General features: G+C 51.1%; 1 protein-coding gene across 5 annotated transcripts; it reads left to right on the forward strand.

The window, feature by feature from the left end:
* Positions 1 to 1214: 1214 nt before the first annotated feature.
* Positions 1215 to 20109, forward strand: GALE (UDP-galactose-4-epimerase). 5 transcript variants are annotated; one of them, XM_078612847.1, is made up of 11 exons: positions 1215 to 1362; positions 6432 to 6599; positions 10153 to 10268; positions 10485 to 10598; positions 12670 to 12846; positions 13699 to 13812; positions 14142 to 14208; positions 15231 to 15316; positions 16075 to 16152; positions 16537 to 16651; positions 16847 to 20109. In XM_078612847.1, exons 2-11 carry the CDS (start codon positions 6452 to 6454, stop codon positions 16906 to 16908), a joined length of 1077 nt encoding a protein of 358 aa, XP_078468973.1. In that variant the 5' UTR covers positions 1215 to 1362; positions 6432 to 6451; the 3' UTR covers positions 16909 to 20109. The 5 variants fall into 5 exon arrangements, with proteins under 5 accessions (XP_078468973.1, XP_078468972.1, XP_078468967.1 ...); XM_078612846.1 differs by having other exon boundaries at positions 6435 to 6599; XM_078612841.1 differs by lacking the exon at positions 1215 to 1362 and adding an exon at positions 1528 to 1827.
* Positions 20110 to 20578: the final 469 nt, after the last annotated feature.

Genomic DNA, 20578 nt, shown 5'->3' on the forward strand with positions numbered 1-20578 from the left:
GGTCGGGGAGAGATCCCCTAGGTCCAGCCAGAGGACGCTGGGAGAGCAGGGAGATTAGACAGCCTGCAAGGTCCGGATGCTGTACCTTTTGAGGGTAACGGGTGAAGGGACCATTAACCCCTTAGTGTGATAGGGACTGTATTAAGATAATAAACAGTGTGTGCTATAAAGAAGTTTAGAAGTCTGTCCTTTACAACACTAGACTTGCACTACACTCGCATGACCCGAGATCCATTGATGGAATTGTACATTCCCATTCACCCAATAAATACTTACAAAACGATTATAATGACTCGACGTGCCTTGTATTTGTGTTTAAGCATTAGCGGGGTGTAACGAGCATGCATCACTTGATCGAGAAAATTACATCGCACCAAATATATACTTTCAGAATCAGAATATGTATAGTTTGTAGCTCATCGGATTCCACCAGTATCAATAAATATTCAGATTTTTAAAAAAATTCAGATTCCAAATAAAAAAAACCCGAGCTTATATCTCTCAAGTGAGGAAAAACGGTGCGATGCAGCCATTCGTGCTGTGAAGAAGGTCCATTGCCTGAAACGTCGTCGCCTATTTTTTCTATTTTTTTTCTTAAGGCCAAATATCCACACACACACCACAAACACCACACACACACACCACACACACTACACCTACACAGCACACACACTCACCACACACACCGAATACAAAACATACACACCACACACACAACACACCACACACACTACACATACACCACACACACGACACACAAACCAAACACACCACACACACCCACATACTACCCACAAACACCTACACATCACATACACACCATACACACACCAAACACACCACACCCAAACACGCCACACACACACCACACACACCATACCTACACACCACACACACCACCCACACACACACCACACACACACCTACACACGACACACACCCACACTACACCCACACACCACCCACACACCACACACACCCTACACACACACCACCCAGACACACCCCACACACACCCCACACACCCTACACACCCCCACACACGCCACACACACACCCCACACACCCCCTACACACACTACACACCCTACACACACTCCACACACACCCCACACACACCCCTCACAGACACCCCACACAGACACCCCACACACACACCCCACGTGGTGACGAAGAGACGCTGACGATTGCTAAAACGGCGATTACGGCGTCCGGCGACGTCACCGAGGCCGGACCCCGGAAGCGCCGCGGCTGCTGTCGACGTGGGGGGAAGGGACACGTGGCTACAGGGCTCATTGCCCCGGCGTTCCCAGCACATCGCTCCTCACCTTCCAACCAGACTGGTCACCTGCCACACCACTGGTGACCACCTTCCACACCACTGTTCACTTACCACACGACTGGTCAACTTCCAACCCGATCGTTCACCTACCACCGACGGTTCACCTACCAACCCCGCTGTTCACCTACCACCCACTGTTCATCACCTACCAACCCCACTGTTCACCACCTACCACCCGACTTCACCTACCAACCCCACTGTTCACCACCTACCACCGACTGTTCATCACCTACCAACCCCACTGTTCACCTACCACCGACTGTTCACCTACCAACCCCACTGTTCACCACCTACCACCGACTGTTCACCTACCAACCCCACTGTTCACCACCTACCACCGACTTCACCTACCACCGACTTTTCACCACCTACCAACCCCGACTGTTCACCTACCGCGGACAAACATTACAAAGTTTTTTGTTTGTTTTCGGGGTCACTTCGTGCGCTGCTGTATTGACATTGAATTCATCTTGCACGTCTCGCAGGTACGTGAACGTACCCACCCGACATACGGCCCGTCGTCATCATCACATGCTCTGAAGAAGGGCCATTTCCCGAAACGTCGCCTGTTTTATCCGTGTTCTTTTAAGGCCGCAGTGACAAGGTCGCCAAATTAGTGTAATCACACAGATGCGGGTCTGCCGTTACAGTTCTTGTATCGTATAACGCCAGTGGACGATGATCTGAACCGGTCCTGGAGCCACCTCCCCTAGGTCCACTCGGCCTCAAACGAGTTTACCCGCTGCGGTGCTGTAACCCCATCGCCGCTCGGAGGAGACAAAGGCGGCCGGGCGTGGCGCTACTCGCCAAACGGCACTTGCCCCGGCAGTCTGTTAGAGGCTACACGGGGGACCTTTGTCTTTGTTGGTGGTGACTGCCTGTGCCGGGGTCGATGCCCTCCCGTAAGGGGGAAAGCGAATTTCTCGGTTCACTTGTTTCGTTTCACGGAGATGTTGTGTGTGTGTGATATATAATGTAATATATATATTGTAATATATATAATGTAATATATATAATGTTAGAGAAATTGTGGGGGGACTTGTAAGGGATTTGCCCCCCTCTGCCCTGTGAAGAGTGAACGCAATGGGGGGTTTGTAACATCCGGCAGAAGGTTTTTATAACATGGGACCTTTTCTTGTCAGCATCGAAATATAATGTCTCTAGTGTAGAGCAACCAGTTTCAAAGACAATGCATTTACTACCAGAGCATGTGTTTTTGTGTTTGCACGTTCACCCCAAGTACTGTGTGTGTGGTTAATGCAGACGGGAATCCTTGCAAAAGGTTTCTGTTTGGTGTTTTAACGTCTCAACAGAGAGGCCAAAACTCTTAGACGCCAAATTTAATTTACAATGAAAAAACATTTTCAGTTGTTGCGGGTCAATACGCACGTGGGGAGGTGGCAATTGCATCGACAACGTCGTCTCTGCCGAGTGGCAGGGCACAGAACCCGGCTCACGATCCGTCTCGGATGGGGTCGTTATTTTACGATGACACATCGATGACACATCGATGACACATCGATCCTCGGGTGACATCGAGTCATTTGCCATTTTGGTTTTTGCCGAGACTGAACAACGCTTTAAGCGGGGTGGGGTGGCTCTCTTACCAACACTACGTCGGCTTTTTTGCGAACAAACTTTATGAATCCATAGAATGTATTTCTGTGGTTAAGTGAGTAAGAATACATGTGGCTGTCCGCATGATGAAGCCGGTTGTAATCGCTGGCGAAACGTCGTACTCGGATTGTAAACGTTGTGGCTTTGCTCTCCAACACACCGGTTAGTGCTGTTCCGGTTACGAATTGGCCACGTTCTGTTAACGTGACAACCCTTACTAGTTGGCCGTGTCGGGTGGTGGCGGGTTTTACGACACATTAATATATTGACGCGATCTAACCCCTAACATTTGATATTGCCCACTCATAAAGAGTCTCTGTGCGTCCCTCCCGCACACGACTCAGCCAGTGTTGTAGCCGTCAACAAACAATGCCCATTCATTGATGTTTTTGCCGATAGTCGAATGTTTAACGCTGGACTGTAATCAAGTTACACATTATCCACGGTTGGCACGTGGGTTAATATAACCGCGCGGCGATGGATTCAGCGAGGTCGCCGGATGAAATGTTCACCACGATATTTAAACTCGCCACACGTGAGCGCGGCTATGAAACAAAAGTCACGGGTTCTGGGGGGGATCACGTCACTTTTTGGGCACGTGACGAGCAATTGACCGCAATTGATGCCAAACTATTGAAACATGTACATGAGTGCACACTCGGAATCGTTTAACGATGCGTACGTCGGCTGTTGTACTGTGATACGGATGTCAGTGATCACTGCCTTCAGCAAACAGCATTGACTGGCGTGGTGAAGTATGGTCAAATAGAGCCCCCCACAACCCCGCACGGCCGTGGGGTTAGTGACACGTGACGTGGCCTTGAGAAGTGACCACGTGACGTGGGCCTTGAGAAGTGACACGTGACGTGGCCTTGAGAGGTGACCACGTGACCTAGGCCTTGAGAAGTGACACGTGACGTGGCCTTGAGAGGTGACACGTGACCTAGACCTTGAAAGGTGACACGTGACCTAGAACTTGAGAGGTGACACGTGACCTAGGCCTTGAGAGGTGACCACGTGACCTAGGCCTTGAGAAGTGACACGTGACGTGGCCTTGAGAAGTGACACGTGACCTAGACCTTGAAAGGTGACACGTGACCTAGACCTTGAAAGGTGACACGTGACCTAGACCTTGAGAGGTGACACGTGACCTAGACCTTGAGAGGTGACACGTGACCTCGACCTTGAAAGGTGACACGTGACCTAGACCTTGAGAGGTGACACGTGACCTAGACCTTGAGAGGTGACACGTGACGTGGCCTTGAGAGGTGACACGTGACGTGGCCTTGAGAGGTGACACGTGACCTAGACCTTGAGAGGTGACACGTGACCTAGGCCTTGAGAGGTGACACGTGACCTAGACCTTGAGAGGTGACACGTGACCTAGGCCTTGAGAGGTGACACGTGACCTAGGCCTTGAGAGGTGACACGTGACCTAGACCTTGAGAGGTGACACGTGACGTGGCCTTGAGAGGTGACCACGTGACGTGGCCTTGAGAGGCGACCACGTGACGTGGCCTTGAGAAGGTGACACGTGACGAGGCCTTGAGAAGGTGACACGTGACGTGGCCTTGAGAAGGTGGCACGTGTCGTCAGGGGCCGCCCCAACGCACGCTACAAACCTCTCCTTGTATTCGAATGGGCAGTTGGCATTTAAACAAAAAAAAAAGCAAATATGAGCACAGTGCCACGTAGAGGGGGGTACTTACACGGATTATTATCGTGATGTCATCTGATCTTTAACGTCTTTTGTTCAAGGCAGGGCCTAGGTCATCGCCCGCAAAGACAAAAGACAAAGATCACCCCGTATAGCCTTAACAGACTGTTTGGGGCAAGTGCTGTTAGCGAGCACCTATGAAGGTGCTTTGGTCATCACCCACACACACACAGATGTATGTATAACTGTCATCTTTGCTGACAGCCTACGCCATAGTGTTTGCATTTGGGTCGATTCCGTCGTTCAGCGGCTTGGGACCTGCGGCTCTTGACTTCCACTAATTCTGCCAACTGCCTGATGATGCTCGTCACGAAGGGCGGTGAAACGTCCCCCACCCAATTGCTAAATGCCGTGAGATGGCTCTCCGCAATAAAGTGGCATGTTGAGCACATGACAACTCTACGAATTGGCCGTGTCGGATGGAGGAGGCGTAGCGACATTCTTTTTACACGATATTACCCAAATATCAATTATGAATCATAATCTTGATTTGAAGCTTTCGTGACTGCAGGAATCCATACTCTTTGGTTCTTTCGGCAAAGTCACGTAGGTAGATTTATATACTTTACCGAAAGAACCAAAGAGTATGAATCATAATATCGGTCGTGAAAGTCTACATATTAAATTGCACAAATTGGTACCATTTTATTTGTTATCATCCCTAGCGAGATGGTGATGATGCGTTGCAACAAAAAGCCAAGCAGCACAATTGAAGGTGTGATCGATACGAGCTTTCAATACGTTTCTTAAATTGGGAAAAGGTTGGTGAAAATTTTGGGAAAAGAGACGGTGGGAGGGATTTGGAAAGTTGAGCAATGGGGGGAATGAGGCATAAAGAGAAGTGTTGTGACGTGTGACCTGTCGTGCGGTGAGTGGGTGAGCGAGTGAGTGGGTGAGCGAGTGAGTCGATGAGCGAGTGAGTGGGCGGGTGAATAAGTGGGTGAGTGAACGAGTTGTGACCTGCTCTGCGCGGTGCTGGTTGAACACAGTGCGGTTGAGACGAAACGGTCAGTCTGGCAGACCGAGTCCTCAACATGGTTCGAGGAATCAACGAGTGAAAGTCCACCGGTACCGCAACCGTGGCGGTCGCGATAGAAGAGCCGTAGGTGAGCGAGTGGCTGGAGTGAATCGGTGAGAGCTGGGTCATCGGTCATTTCGACTGCTTTACGGTTAATGCTGTCGAGCACAAAGAGGCAGGAAGCTGGGCGCTCTTCACCCTGACAATTACAGACGGGATTCGTACTTCTCGTGACTGTGACGCCGATATCACACTTGGGATATACAATTGGGGTGGTGGTGGGGAGGGAGGACACGGAATTGGATTTTTTTGGAAAATACGAACCGCGCCAACACAGCTCTGTAAATAAAGCCGCGCAAGAGCTGTAACGTCATACAACGAGGTCATTGTTGGGATGTACCATACATCGCAGATGTGATGAAAGGAAACAAATCTAACTGCGTGGCGCATGTGTGTGTGCGCGTGTGTCAGAGGTCGCAAACGGGTTTTGATTCCTTACCCGTACGCGCACCAGGGTCGCAAACGGGTACCCGTACCCGTACCCAGCCGGGTACGGGTAGCCGGGTATCGGGTAGGGTACGGGTATCGGGTACCCGGTTGCGACCTCTGGCGTGTGTCCACGCATGCGTGTGTGTCCGTGCGTATGTTGAATTTCTTTCGCACCGTACGGAGCCAGCCGTGCTAATCGGAGGTGCGTGCGCGCGTGTCGTTGTGGCGTGCTGCTCTGTGCCGGCTAGCAGCAACAGCAGCGGCGGCGATGGCGGCGGCAGGGAGCAAGAGGACGATCCTGGTGACGGGCGGAGCCGGCTACATCGGGAGCCACACGCTGGTGGAGCTCGCGCAGGCCGGCTACTCCGCCGTGGTCATCGACAACTTCCACAACGCCATCCGTGGTGCGCACGCCGGTGTGTGCGTGCGTGCGTGTTGCAGGAAGTGTGTGCTCTAAACTAAACTAGATTCTCATTTTTATTTTGGCACGGAAGGCCCACTGAGCTACGTAGCGCTTTTTCAGAAGCGACCTGGCTATCACAAATCATAGCTCAACGAAGTGGCTTGTTGCGTGGAAATGTATAGCAGCGAAATACTCGAAACGCATTTTATATGTGGGGAGCGGTGGTGTAGCACTTAGTGCACTGCGCTACGAACCCGGCGACCCGAGTTCGATTCCCGCTCACGGCCAACACCAGTGACGATTATCTGAACCGGCCCTGGGTCTTCCCTAGGTAGACTCAGCCTCAAATCAAGTTCAAGTTCATTTATTAGGTACAAGCCCTGTGAGCCATTCGGCTCTTGAATCGGGTGCAACCGCAACGAACAAAAAACAAAAACATGAACAAGAAAACATCTTAAAGTGAATATGTGACTAAGTGCAAACAGAAAATCCAAGAAAAAACAGCAAAATATTGCAGAAAAGACACCGTACACCAACGCTGTGTGCAAAAATCCCAGTGGGATGCAAGTCAAACAACAACAACAACAACAACCACAAGAACACTTAGATTAAGGCCATCAGTCTTACTCCGTACTACAACAAACAAACGTGGCCAAACCAGTTAACTTTTCAAAAATCACAAAAATAAAGCAATGAAACAGTGATCATAGGAACTGTGACGGAATGAGTACCTGTTGCGGTGTGTAAAAACATCAAAGGCGGTCTGGCATCGTGTTGGCCACCCACCACCTCATGTACCGTGCCGGCCTTCATAGGTGCTCGCTAACAACAGTCCGTTAAGGCTCCGCTCCGCGCCATCGTCTTGAGCCTCTTCATTGAACGCTCTTCCACTTTTAAAGCAAGATTGAAGACGAATTTCTGTATTTCTTTATCGCTGCTTTTTATGTTTAGTGTATTCTTCCTCCGCACCTCCGATTCGTACGGTGTGAAAGAAGTTCAACATTCACACACGAGAGTTCAAAGTGCAGACTGATGGGTTCTGGGTAGGGGTTATCAGGGTAAATCGGGAGTGGGTCAATGGAACTGGTTTGTTTAGTGCCGAGCCTACACCAAGTATATAAATAAATAACACCACAATGGTCCCTAAGGTGGGAAGGTACAGTGGCGCTACAGATAGCCACTCGTAGTCGCGATGGAATGCAGAAGTTTAATTCTGTACAGGAAGCCAATTTTTTTAAAATCTCTGCTAGTGTGATTGTTTGCGCAGCTTGTGGTCGGGGATGACTCAGATATTTAAACTTTATCCACAAGTTCGATTTGTTGATCGTCTGAATGCCACCATTTTTGGCGGAGGGGCAGGGGAGGCTGAGATCAATGGGGTGCTGTGGGATTAAAGTCAAAATTTCGCTGTAGCTTAGGACAAGGATCATCCCAGGATTTGCTTGACACCATAGCGCAGTGTCACCAGCGAAGGTACCTAGGTCGGAGAGGATCAGTCTGCTAAATGATTAAGTGTGGTGTGCCTTGTTTGTATGTTAGTGTATGTGTGTGTGTAAATACCAGGCAAAAACAACCCCCTACCTCCCCGTGAGAAGCAACCTGGCCACAATTGATAGCTCAACGAAGTGGCTTATCACGTGGAAATTTATAGCAGCCAAACACTCTAAACGCACGTTGATGCTAAATGTGGAGGGGAAAACCGGAGGAACCCGGCGAAAAATCCACATGACCCCGGGGCGAGAGAGAGAGACACACGCAAACTCCAAATATTACAGTAGACAGTAGGTGTCAGGGTCGGGATGGAACCCACGACCTCCTGCACACCGGGCGAGGTAGTTAACATCTCTTTGGTTCTTTTCGGTTAAGTCACGTCTAAAAATAAAATAATAAATCAAAATAAAACAACACATTACGACGTTTCGATTGCAACACAAGCAATCATCATCAGGCATAAAAGAAATAGCAACAAAAATCTAACTAGAAAACTATAGACCGACATACAAGCAGACAGACATCACAACGGCACACATAGAGAGGAGTATACAGGCACACGAAAATTTAATAACCTAGTAAAATATTGAAATGTGATGTAATACAACACAGAGAGTCGGTTAACACACAATTAACGCATGGCCTGGTTGACTACGTGTTTCAAAATTTGCTAAGTTAGAATTTTAAGTGTGAGCAACAAATATCTAACTAGAAAACTATAGACAGACATACAAGCAGACAGACATCACAACGGCACACAGAGAGAGGACACAAATCGGCTGTGTGAGCAACAAAAATCTAACTAGAAAACTATAGACAGACATACAAGCAGACAGACATCACAACGGCACACAGAGAGAGGACACAAATCGGCACAGGAATTCCTGCAGTCACGAAAGCTCCCAAATTAAGATTGAACCACTTCTACGGGGAAGTTTTAAACTTATCCTTTTTTCTTTCTGGCTATTTGTTCTCTCTGCCTGTGTCCTCTCCTTGAAATTTCACACTTAAAATTCGAACTTAGCCAATTTTGAAACACGTAATAAACCAGGCTATGCGTTAATTGTGTGTTAACCGACTTTCTGTGTTGTATTACATCACATTTCGATAATTTACTAGGTTATTTAATTTTCGTGTGCTTGTCTCCTAATTTTCAGGCTTGCCTCCCGTGCCGCGTTTGTCCTAATTTTCAGGTTTGCCTCCCGTGCCGCGTCTATCATCTCACTTACAATAGGAGTACGTTGGCGTGCACCCATTGATCTCCCCGTCCTCTCCCTCCCCCCGTCCCCTCCCCCTCCTCTCTATATTTAAGGGACCGTCACAGAAACGACCATCTCTTTGTGCCGATTTGTGTCCTCTCTCTGTGTGCCGTTGTGATGTCTGTCTGCTTGTATGTCTGTCTATAGTTTTCTAGTTAGATTTTTGTTGCTCACACAGCCGATTTGTGTCCTCTCTCTGTGTGCCGTTGTGATGTCTGTCTGCTTGTATGTCGGTCTATAGTTTTCTAGTTAGATTTTTGTTGCTATTTCTTTTATGCCTGATGATGATTGCTTGTGTTGCAATCGAAACGTCGTAATGTGTTGTTTTATTTTGATTTATTATTTTATTTTTAGACGTGACTTAACCGAAAAGAACCAAAGAATAATTCCTGCAGTCACGAAAGCTCCCAAATTAAGAGTTAACATCTCCTAGCCACCACGATGATGATGATGATGAGAGAGAGACACGCAAACTCCAAATATTACAGTAGACAGTAGGTGTCAGGGTCGGGATGGAACCCACGACCTCCTGCACACCGGGCGAGGTAGTTAACATCTCCTAGCCACTGTGATGATGATGAGACGCAAACTCCAAATATACAGCAGCATGCGTTAGGGTCGGGATGGAACCCACGACCTCCTGCACAACGGGCGAGGTAGTTAACATCTTCTAGCCACAGAGGTACCCCCTCTGCAAACACTGCCGCCAGTCCGGGGCTGTGACCGTCCGTGTCACCGAGCCGCTGGGCTCAATGGAGCCTCGCCAGCTCGTCACGCGTGTGCGTTGCGTGTGCGTTGCGTGTTATCGCGCGTCAGGTCCCGGCGGGGAGCCCGAGAGCTTGCGTCGCGTGAGGGAGCTCACGGGGGCCAACATCGCCTTCCACGAGGTCGACATGATGGACGAGCCGGCACTGCAGAAGCTCTTCAGCCAGGCAAGCGCTCGCCTCTCACTCCTCCTCACCACTCACACTCCTAACCTCGCACTCCTCACCTCACACTCACCTCACACTCACCTCACACTCGCACTCACCGATAGCATTCACCGTTGTCTGATGTTGTTTATTGTCGATGTGCTGGTCCACTCGGCATTCCCTCACTGCGGTGATTCACGATGTTGTTGTTGTTGTTGTGGTTGTCGGCACACGCAGTACTCCTTCAGCGCCATCATCCACTTCGCCGGCCTCAAGGCGGTGGGCGAGTCTGTGGAGCAGCCGCTGCGCTACTACCAGGTCAACGTGGCGGGGGCACTCAACCTGCTGCAGGTACACCGAGCCTGGAGCGGGCGCCACACAACAACAACAACCGCCATTCGCCACTAAGTGGCGGTGACGTCACCACGGCGCTTGTGCCAGGCCACGTGAAGTGTCGAACGCCCGCTGGGAGGAAGGCCACGGGGCAGACCCAGCAGGTGCCACGGGTCGACTGACTGAGATGACTGAGATGAGTGACTGATGCACCACCTGTGCCCCCTACTGTGCCAACTTGCTGTGCTTTAGCCACCCGGCGCTCCGCTCGTTGTTGTGAGCGTCGCTCCTCCGCCCTCCGTTGTTGTTGGAGGGCGACTGCCTCCAACTGCCCAGTAGCGTCCTTCGCGAGCCTCCTCCACAGAGGCCGATCTTGACACCGCTGGCACACACACACTCGCGCGTGCGAGCGTGCGTATGCAACCCGTGTCTGCTCGTTTGTGTGTGTGTGACGCTCCCAACAATGAACGGTGGCTAAAGCACAGCAAATTGGCACAGTAGGGGGGCACAGGTGGTGCATCGGGCCAGTCATCTCGGTCAGTCGACCCGTGGCACCTGCTGGGTCTGCGCCGTGACCTCCTGCCCGCAGGCGTTCGACACTTCACGTGGCCTGGCACAATCGCCGTGGTGACGTCACCGCCACTTAGTGGCGAATGGCGGTTGTTGTTGTTGTGCGACTCCTCTTCCTGTCCGGCGCTCTGCCTTAACAAACACCCGGTCCTCGGCTGCCATCTTCCCCATCCGTCTGCTCTCTGCTCTCCGCCCTCCTCTGCGTTACCCACCCCCCCTACCCCCCCCCACCCTCGTTTCCTTCAGCACCGCCAGCGACCCGCTCGTTCTCATGCCCCACCGCAATTCCATCTGCAACGGTCCTCGCCTGTCAACGCGTCCAGTCCCGTTCTTCTCTCTCCTTCAGGCGTTGTCCTTCCCTTACCGTTCCTTTCTATCGTCGATGTCATTCAAAAGCTCTTCATCGGCTTCGCTCCCCATGCACCCTCCTCCTTCTCCGCATCCGCGTCTCGAACGTTTCCAAACCGTCTCGCCGCTCCGTCCTTTCTTGCCGCCGCACCAGAGGTCGCAAACGGGTTTTGATTCCTTACCCGTACCCGGCCGCACCAGGGTCGCAAACGGGTACCCGTACCCGGCCGGGTACAGGTAGCCGGGTATCGGGTAGGGTACGGGTATCGGGTACCCGGTTGCGACCTCTGCGCCGCACGGCTCCGCTGCTCCGCGCCATCGTCTTGGGGCGCCTCGTCATTGATTCGTAAACCGACTCCGTATGTTCGAGATGCGCATGCACGTACGCACGCAACGCACGAGGATCGATCGTTAGGGAAGAGCAGAAAGCCTGCCGAGGATTCGGACGGAGTTTTATTTACCCCGTGCCGGTATTTCTGAGTTTTATTTTCCACAATAAAAAAAATGGTTGATGATTACGCAGGAATATAATATAAATCGTAGCGCTATAATAACAACAGCTGTCAGAATCGCGTTCCCGAACCAATTGTTACGATTGTGAAACAGATGCACAATTAATTACACCGATCTGCTGTGTGATATATACGTGGCGGGTTATTGTAAATGGTTTAGCGGTGGACAAGCGACACCGTGTAGGGGTGTGGTCATTCCGAGTTGTGATGTCGGTAGAGGGTGACGATGGCGTTGGTCGTGGGTAATGACGATGTTGATTGTGGAGATGATGATGGTCGTGTATATGATAGTTTAACATGTAGGCTTTCGCGACCAATATCCTTAATACAGATTTTTTGGGTTAGATCACGAAAATATATTTTAAAAAAATGTGTCGCTCAACCCGCCACTGGTGGTGACGTAAACCCGCCACCACCCGCGTGGTGGCGATTTTAACGACACATTTCCATATTTACGCGATCTAACCCAAAAAACCTGTATTATGGTTTTTATGATAAGTTGTGCCAGTGGTGGTAATGCTTGTCAATGCGATGGTAATGACGATGACGATGATCGTGGTGGCCCGCCCCCCCCAACCACGCCCCCCTCCACCCCGCCCTCCCCTCCACCCCGCCCCCCCTCTACCCCGCCCCCCCTCTACCCCCCCCCCCCTCGGCAGGTGGCGAAGGCGCACGGCGTGCGTGACGTGGTGTTCAGCAGCTCGGCCACCGTGTACGGCGTCCCCGAGAAGCTGCCGCTGGGCGAGACGCACCCGACGGGCGGCTGCACCAACCCCTACGGCAAGAGCAAGTTCTTCATCGAGGAGATCCTGCGCGACCTGTGCTGCGCTCAGCCGGTGAGGGGCGGCGGGGGTGGCGAGGGTGGCGAGGGCGGCGAGGGTGGTGAGGTTGGTGAGGTTGGCGAGGGAGGTGAGGGTGGTGAGGGCGGTGAGGGCGGTGAGGGCGGTGAGGGCGGTGAGGGTGGTGATGGCGGTGAGGGCGGTGAGGGAGGTGAGGGTGGCGAGGGAGGCGAGGGAGGCGAGGGTGGTGATGGCGGTGAGGGCGGTGAGGGCGGTGAGGGCGGTGAGGGCGGTGAGGGCGGTGAGGGCGGTGAGGGCGGTGATGGCGGTGAGGGCGGTGAGGTTGGTGAGGTTGGTGAGGGAGGTGAGGGTGGGGAGGGAGGTGAGGGTGGTGAGGGTGGTGAGGGCGGTGAGGGTGGTGAGGGCGGTGAGGGCGGTGAGGGAGGTGAGGGTGGCGAGGGAGGTGAGGGTGGTGAAGGCGGTGAGGGTGGTGAGGGCGGTGAGGGAGGTGAGGGCGGTGAGGGCGGTGAGGGCAGTGAGGGCGGTGAGGGAGGTGAGGGAGGTGAGGGTGGTGAGGGCGGTGAGGCTGGCGGAGGCTGCGAGTTGCGTTGCTGTTAAAACCCTAATTTATTTCCCCCATTAAGCGTAAACCGAATGAAAGAAAAAGATAAATGCACCCTGGTTACCGGGTTTGCCGCGAACGTACGGAAACGTCCAGAGCCGCACGCGTGACGCGTTGAGCTTCTGAAGCGAGGCACGAATGTGTCCCGCTCACCGGGGGAGTACGTTGCCGCACGGACGGCCCCCCCCCCCTACCCCCCCTCACGCTTCCCAAGAGTGCGGTTCGCGGACGCTTCGTTTTGCCCGAGCGGGCGGATCTTCACGGTGGCGCCGTTCCGTTTGCCGCAGGAGTGGAACGTCGTCATCCTCCGCTACTTCAACCCCATTGGGGCCCACGAGTCCGGCCGCATCGGAGAGGACCCGCAAGGCATCCCCAACAACCTCATGCCCTACGTGGCGCAGGTCAGGGGTCATCATTGTCATTATCATCATCGTCATTATCATCGTCATTGTCATCATCGTCAGCCAGGAATGTTGGGTCAGGGATGGGGGGTTAGGGGTGGGGGTTGCGTTAGTGGGTTCGTGCTGTTGGGCTGTTATTCAGAGCAGCACCGGTTGCTGTGGCAATGCCAGGGGAAGCGTTGGTGATTTTTTTTTGCCTTGGACAGAAAAGTTGCCAAGTTTGGATAAATCTGAGTTGCAGTGTCGAGTTTTTATTGTTATGGTATTGTTAATGCTTTCCCATGCCTCTGCGTGTCTCCCCGTGCCTCTCCCCATGCCACTGGCCACAGGTCGCCGTGGGTCGTCGCGAGTTCCTGAGCGTCTTCGGAGACGACTACGACACGCCGGACGGCACGGGTGTGTAAGGCGCACGCTTGCCCGCTAGTTGACACTTCTTCGCCCGCGTGCGCGCTCGCTCATTCACTTGTATGCTCACTGGTGCACATTTGCTCGCCCATTCACTCGCTCGCTGGCCGACTCTTTGTCACATGCTCACCGCTTCACGGCCGCTCACTCACGTGCTCGTTCGTTCACGCGCTGGCACGCTCTGCTTCACGTGCGCTCACTCGCATTCTCACCCGCTCGCTCACCGACTCGCTCCCTCACTCGTCTGGATGCTCACTCACAGTTGCGCTTGTTGACTCGCGTGGTTGTTGCTGTGATCGCCGTGTGATACGAGGTCGTTGATAAATCACGCAGTTCATAAGAGGTTTTTTTGGGGTTAGATCGCGTAAATATAAATGTGTCGTTAAAGCCGCCACCACCCGACACAGCCAATTAGTAAGGTTCAAAACATAAACCAAACGTGCCAGTTAGTTACTTGAGCACACCCGGTGCGTTGGAGAATAAAACCACGACTTTTACAATTCGAGTACGACGTTTCGCCGGTAATTACAACCAGCATCAACAGGCGATGCAGTTGTTGCCGTGCGGGCGGGCGCGCGGTTTTAGTAACTTGTGGTGGTTGTTGATGGCGTCGGCTTGCGGCCTGGTTGACGACGTTGTCCTGTAGTAGTAGTTTTTTACCCTTTCAACTGGTACAAAACTGACACCTTTATACAAGGCATCATGTTTGCAATAACCACAACACAAGCAGTCAAATGCAAACAAAAAGAAACAACTCTGATAATGATAATAATATGCACTGTCCTTGAAGTTGATTGGTCCACACCCGAGACAGCTTTCCTTAGAGCCTAGTCTCCATTGGTGTTGGACCAGATGACGCCAAAAGGTGTACAACTCAAAAACAGCTCACTATGCCTTGTATAAAGGTGTCAGTTTTGTACCAGTTTAAAGGGTAAAAACCTACTACTATATTTTGCCACTGGTAAAGGAGGTCTCATAGTGACGTTGTCCTGTTGCGGCTGTGGCTGACGCAGGAGTGCGAGACTATATCCACGTGGTTGACCTTGCCAAGGGTCACATTGCCGCTCTGCGCAAGCTGGAGGAGCGGTGCGGGTGCAAGGTGAGAGGTCACACCGCGCTCACCGCACCAACAACCGTGCAAAGACAAAGATCCCCCGTGTAGCCTCAACAGACTGCTGGGGCAAGTGTTGCTAGCGAGTAGCACCTATGAAGGCCGGCACGGCACACGTGAGGGGGTGGGTGGTCAGCGCCACCCTCGGCTGCCTTTGTCTCCCCAGTGCTGATGTTTGCACACCGCACCGGGTACTCATTTGAGGCTGAGTCGACCTGGGGGAGACCCAAGGACCGTTTCAAACGTTCGCCACTGTGTTTGGTTGCGAGCGGGAATTGAACTCAGGTCGTCAGGTTTGTCGCAGTGCGCTAACTACTGCACCACTGCTCTAATCGCACACAGCTCAATCCACACATTTGATATCACTGTTTCTGTACCTGAACCTCAATTGTGCTACGATCAGTCTAAAATAATATCCGGGTCAACTTACATCCGACACGAAATTTATTGTTTCACATCTATGTATATTGGTGCCATATTTTTCATTTGTCACGTGTACGTGGTTGTTTTTACTCCGATTTCTATTCGCTTCATTGCTGTAGTTTCATTTTTTTTACTCTGCTTTTGTCATTGTGGTGACCCATGTCACTCTTGCAAATCAGACTACTCTAACCTGGGTCCCTTAAGTTCTCACCTGGTCAAACAAGATAACACTTTAACTACACACACTCCACTTTAACCACCCACGCATGCTGCTGGTAAAACCCGTGTGTGTGTGTGTGTGCGTGCTCCCTCGCCCTCCCCAGGTGTACAACCTGGGCACAGGTGTCGGGTACTCGGTGCTCCAGATGGTGAAGGCCATGGAGAAAGCGAGCGGCAAGGAGGTGGGGGATTCGTCGCCGTCATCACCGTCGTATAAACGCACACGTCATTGTCATCGCCGTCATCTCGGTTTATTTACCCTCCGTGTCGGTCGCTCTGTCGCGAGCCGTGACGCTCACTGGTAGCGATTGTAACAGGTGGGAGGGGGGCCGCGTGGGGCGAGGCGCTACGCCACGTTGGCATTGTACATTCACGGTGGCGGCGCTACGGAGACACGAGCAGTCTCAGCGAGTCGGTGCCGTCGTCGGTGTCGTCGTCATCGGTAGTGTTGGTGGTGGTGTTGTCGTTCGTATTGTCATCGTTGGTGTCGTCGTCAGTGTTGTCAACGTCAGTATTGTCGTCGGTGTCGTCGTCATCGTGCGTAACGACGGCGGTGCTCGTGCCAGGTCAAGTTCGTGGTGGCCCCTCGGCGCGAGGGCGACGTGGGGTCGTGCTACGCGGACCCCGCGCTCGCACACACGGAGCTCGGGTGGAAAGCGGAGAGAGACCTCGACACCATGTGTACGCACACGCGCGTATACGTGCACACACGCACAAAAGCGCACGTACACGCGGTGTACACGTGTATACGTGTGCATGCAGTCACGTGCATGTGCACACACCTATGTACAGTTGTGGCGGTGATGGTGATTTGATGGTAGCAATGGTAATTGTGATAGGATGTTGATGATGTGGTGATGTCCCTGTGTATTGCAGGTAAAGATCTCTGGAGATGGCAGTTGCAGAACCCGCAAGGATTCGCCACCAGCACTCCGTAATGGGTGCAACAGCAAATGTCACCTTCCACACCCCCACCCCGCCCCCCAAGTCAGAAGTGGTACCTTCCACAATCGCAGCATTCGATAATCCTCCACCACACGTGGAATGTACCACTGCTGAAAGGGGGGTGAAACCTTACATTGAGGCATTATCCTACACGGCCCATCGTATATATCTTGACATGTGGCACACTCCGGCCTTAAAAGGGCCAGGCAATCCAATAATTAGTGGGAAACTACAAACTGTTGTGTGACTTTCAGGTGTGGCTTTAATTACATCGTTGTGGTCAGTCGCTGCCACTGCTTCGTAAAAGCAAAGGCTGAAAGCGCTCCCCTATCCGCCCCGTCCATCTGTGATGGGGGGTGCGGCACGATAACTTGAGTAACGTTGATCCAAAGTAAATTAAACTTCAGCGTTATGTTGTGGTGCTATTAGGAAATCGCCCTCTTGAACAAAACGGCCACATTGATCATTAGGCGATTGCTCAAAACTTGCAGGCATGAGTCATAGCAAAAAAGCGACTCCCGTATTGGCAACTATTAAGTCTTCCTTTTTCAGTGTAACACGTCAGCTTTTCGTGACCAATATCCAAAATAAGAGGTTTTTTTTGGGTTAGATTGCGTAAATGTGTCGTGAAACCCACCACCACCGACACAGCCAATTAGTGAGGTTTGTCACGTAAACAGAACGTGCTGATTAGTTGCTACTTCAACACTACCGGTGTGTTGGAGAGTAAACCCACGACATTTACAATTCCAGTACCGTGACATTTCGCTGGTGGTGTTTACATGATAAGTCATAACTGGCTGTGATGTGTAGTAGTTATTTTCGACTCTCTGGTGTTACATTAACAGGTTAAATGTCTCACTAACACAGCCACCATTGCTCGTTTTCCTTGATGTGGCGGTGGCTCTCCGATCTTACATTGACATGCACATTTCTTTACTAGCCCTTCCCACTTCGCTTATGACCCTTGGGCTACACACATCTCAAACCTTTATATCATCCTGCCTCAGCAGCGCTCTCGCTATTTTTTCACCTGATGGCGACTGCTTGTGTTGCGATCGAAACGTCGTGATATTTTTATTATTTTTCTATCTACGTGGCTTTGCCGAAAGACCCAAGGAATATGAATTCCTGCAGTCACGAAAGCTTTAAGTCAAGATTGAAACCTTACTCATTGGCCGTGTCGGTTGGCGGCGGGTTGAACGACACTGTCTTTAATTAATTGGCGCACAGCATGGTTCAGGGAGAACCGAGTCGTCAGTCGATGGCATTCGTCGTGTTGTCCGACTGCTTTGCTCGGATGGAGAGAATGCTTCACACGTACAACGTCACACGCTTTCAAACGTACGTCGCACGCTTTCACACGTACGTCGCACGCTTTCACACGTATGTCGCACGCTTTCACACGTACAAGGTCGCACGCTTTCACACGTACGTCGCACGCTTTCAAACGTACGTCGCACGCTTTCACACGTACGTCGCACGCTTTCACACGTACGTCGCACGCTTTCACACGTACGTCGCACGCTTTCACACGTACGTCGCACGCTTTCACGTTACCGAACGATGAAGAGAAATCAGTGCCGATGCAGTGATGTCACTGGAGCGCACCTGAAAGTCACTTAAGTTTTTTTTGGGGGTTATGGATGCTCGATGGGGGGTGACCAGATAAGAGCGGATTTGTTTATCTTTTTTATCCCCATCTTTGTTGAACTTGGTTTATTTAGTGGTGCTAATTGTGCTCGTACAAGAGGAAGGAAATTCTGGTGAGTGAAGAACGACATTCATAAGTCACAGCCCTTTGTCAACCGCTCCTATGAAGGCTGCCCCTCCCTCGACCCCACACACAGTCTGGGTCAGGCCATACTTGACGCCGGTCAGTGCGGGTTGGTGAACGAGTGGCGTGTCAAGATCTGCGCGCACACACGCAGACACAACAAACCTACATGTCCTTCAATTTGGTTCTGCACTTCAACTTGGTGAACGTGACGTTAATGAGTGATTTAAAAAATAAACACTTTACCCTTTCCGACAATAATACAGGTGGTGTTTAGATGTTCAAACACCAAATAGACACCGATTGTGTTTACTACAAGGTCGGACTGAACGATTTGGGGAAAAAATCTAATTGAGATTTTTTCTGACATTGCGATTTAAAAGTGTTTAAGTCAAGCTTCAGGTCAATAGTCACTGTGTAATAGGGTTTTTAAAACATGTGATGAAGCATTACCACATGATACCATCAAAATATGAACTGCTCTATACATTCTAATGCAAGGATGAGAACGATATGAATTGCTTTCAACATGTATTTATTAAAATGTTTAATTGAAATAGAACAATCAAACAGAGAACAATTAAGTTAAATAAAAAAGTTAGAATAATAATAAATGAAACAATTCCAATAAGAAAGTAATAGGACTTTTAAAATCGCAGCCTTTGCGATTTTTGTTATCGCATTGTTTCAAATTGCGATTTGAAATCAATTAATCGTTCAGCCCTGCACGGCATCAAGTTTGCATTCACCATGCTTGTGGTAAAACACGCAAACACCATCAACTTCCCCCCCCCTCCACAACTCGTTTTACTCAAGCACTGTGCCTACGCGAATGCCACAGGTGGCCACCATAGTATTGAGATGTTAACTACCTCGCCTGGTGTACAGGACGTGGGTTCGATCCCGAACCATGAGGCCTGTATAGTTGGCGTGTCTCTCTCCCCGTGGTAGCCTGGATACTTCTCCGGTTTTTCTCTCCACTTTTAAAAATATACGGTTAAGAGTATTTGGCTGTTTTAAATTTGCACGTGATGAGAAGCCACTTTGTTGAGCTATCATTTGTGGCCAGGTCACTTCTGAAAAGAGCTATATAGCGCAGTGGGCCGTACTTCGTGAAATAGTTTCGTTTATAGTTTTACAGAACGAGACGTGTGGCAGTGCTTAGTGAATTGCCGATCACCTGGTCGGACTTAGTTCCTTCTTTAAAAACACGTATGGCTTCATCATAGCAACTTCAGAGTTTAGACATATATCAAAGTAAAAATGTAATAAAATATTTAATTTAAAAATATATTTAAGTTAATCTGTTACTCCCCCTCCCCCCTCATCGTTGGTTCTCGGTTAATTGGAGCGGTTTGGTTAAGTTTGATTTTTCTTTTATTCTGGGCATCGTTTGTGATTAAACTGAAAGCCCGAATTCTCGTCAATCTGGGTGTGTGTGTGTGGGCTCATGGCAGGGTTGGCCCGGAGGTAGCCAGCTGGCGTGCTGGTAGGGGGGAGAAGGCAAAAGGGGCAGCGTGCCCGGGGGCTTCACACAAAAGAGGGCCCAAACACGGGGCACAGGCCTCCAGTAACCTCCCTGGGTGGCCTTGGCTCGCGGTTTTAGAGAGGCCGAGTTTTATGCTGACGACACCGTGCTCGTACGAAGAACCGTGAATTAAACGCAAAACGAAAGCCTCTTTACGTTTCGCCGGGTGGTGAAAATCATAACGTCTGAAAAAAAGCGAAGCAATCCAGGAGCGATGTTGATTCCATATCGTGACGCGCAGTTGCGACGGGGTGAAACGAGATCTCTGAGATTGTCAAGGTCCGGCAACGCGCGGTCGAACGTGGTGCTCCTCCGGCGTTGTGCTCTGGTTTGACCCCTGCAGCCACCAGAGGTCACC

Source organism: Lampetra planeri, chromosome 2 (assembly GCF_965212315.1).
Source record: "Lampetra planeri chromosome 2, kcLamPlan1.2.h2, whole genome shotgun sequence".
Taxonomy (NCBI): Eukaryota; Metazoa; Chordata; class Hyperoartia; order Petromyzontiformes; family Petromyzontidae; genus Lampetra; species Lampetra planeri.

Coding starts and splice junctions, on each gene's coding strand:
- GALE (XM_078612847.1), top strand. CDS start 6,452: ATGGCGGCGGCAGGGAGCAAGAGGACGATCCTGGTGACGGGCGGAGCC. Junction 13,813..14,141: donor TCATGCCCTACGTGGCGCAG/GTCAGGGGTCAT, acceptor CACTGGCCACAG/GTCGCCGTGGGTCGTCGCGA. Junction 15,317..16,074: donor AGGAGCGGTGCGGGTGCAAG/GTGAGAGGTCAC, acceptor CGCCCTCCCCAG/GTGTACAACCTGGGCACAGG.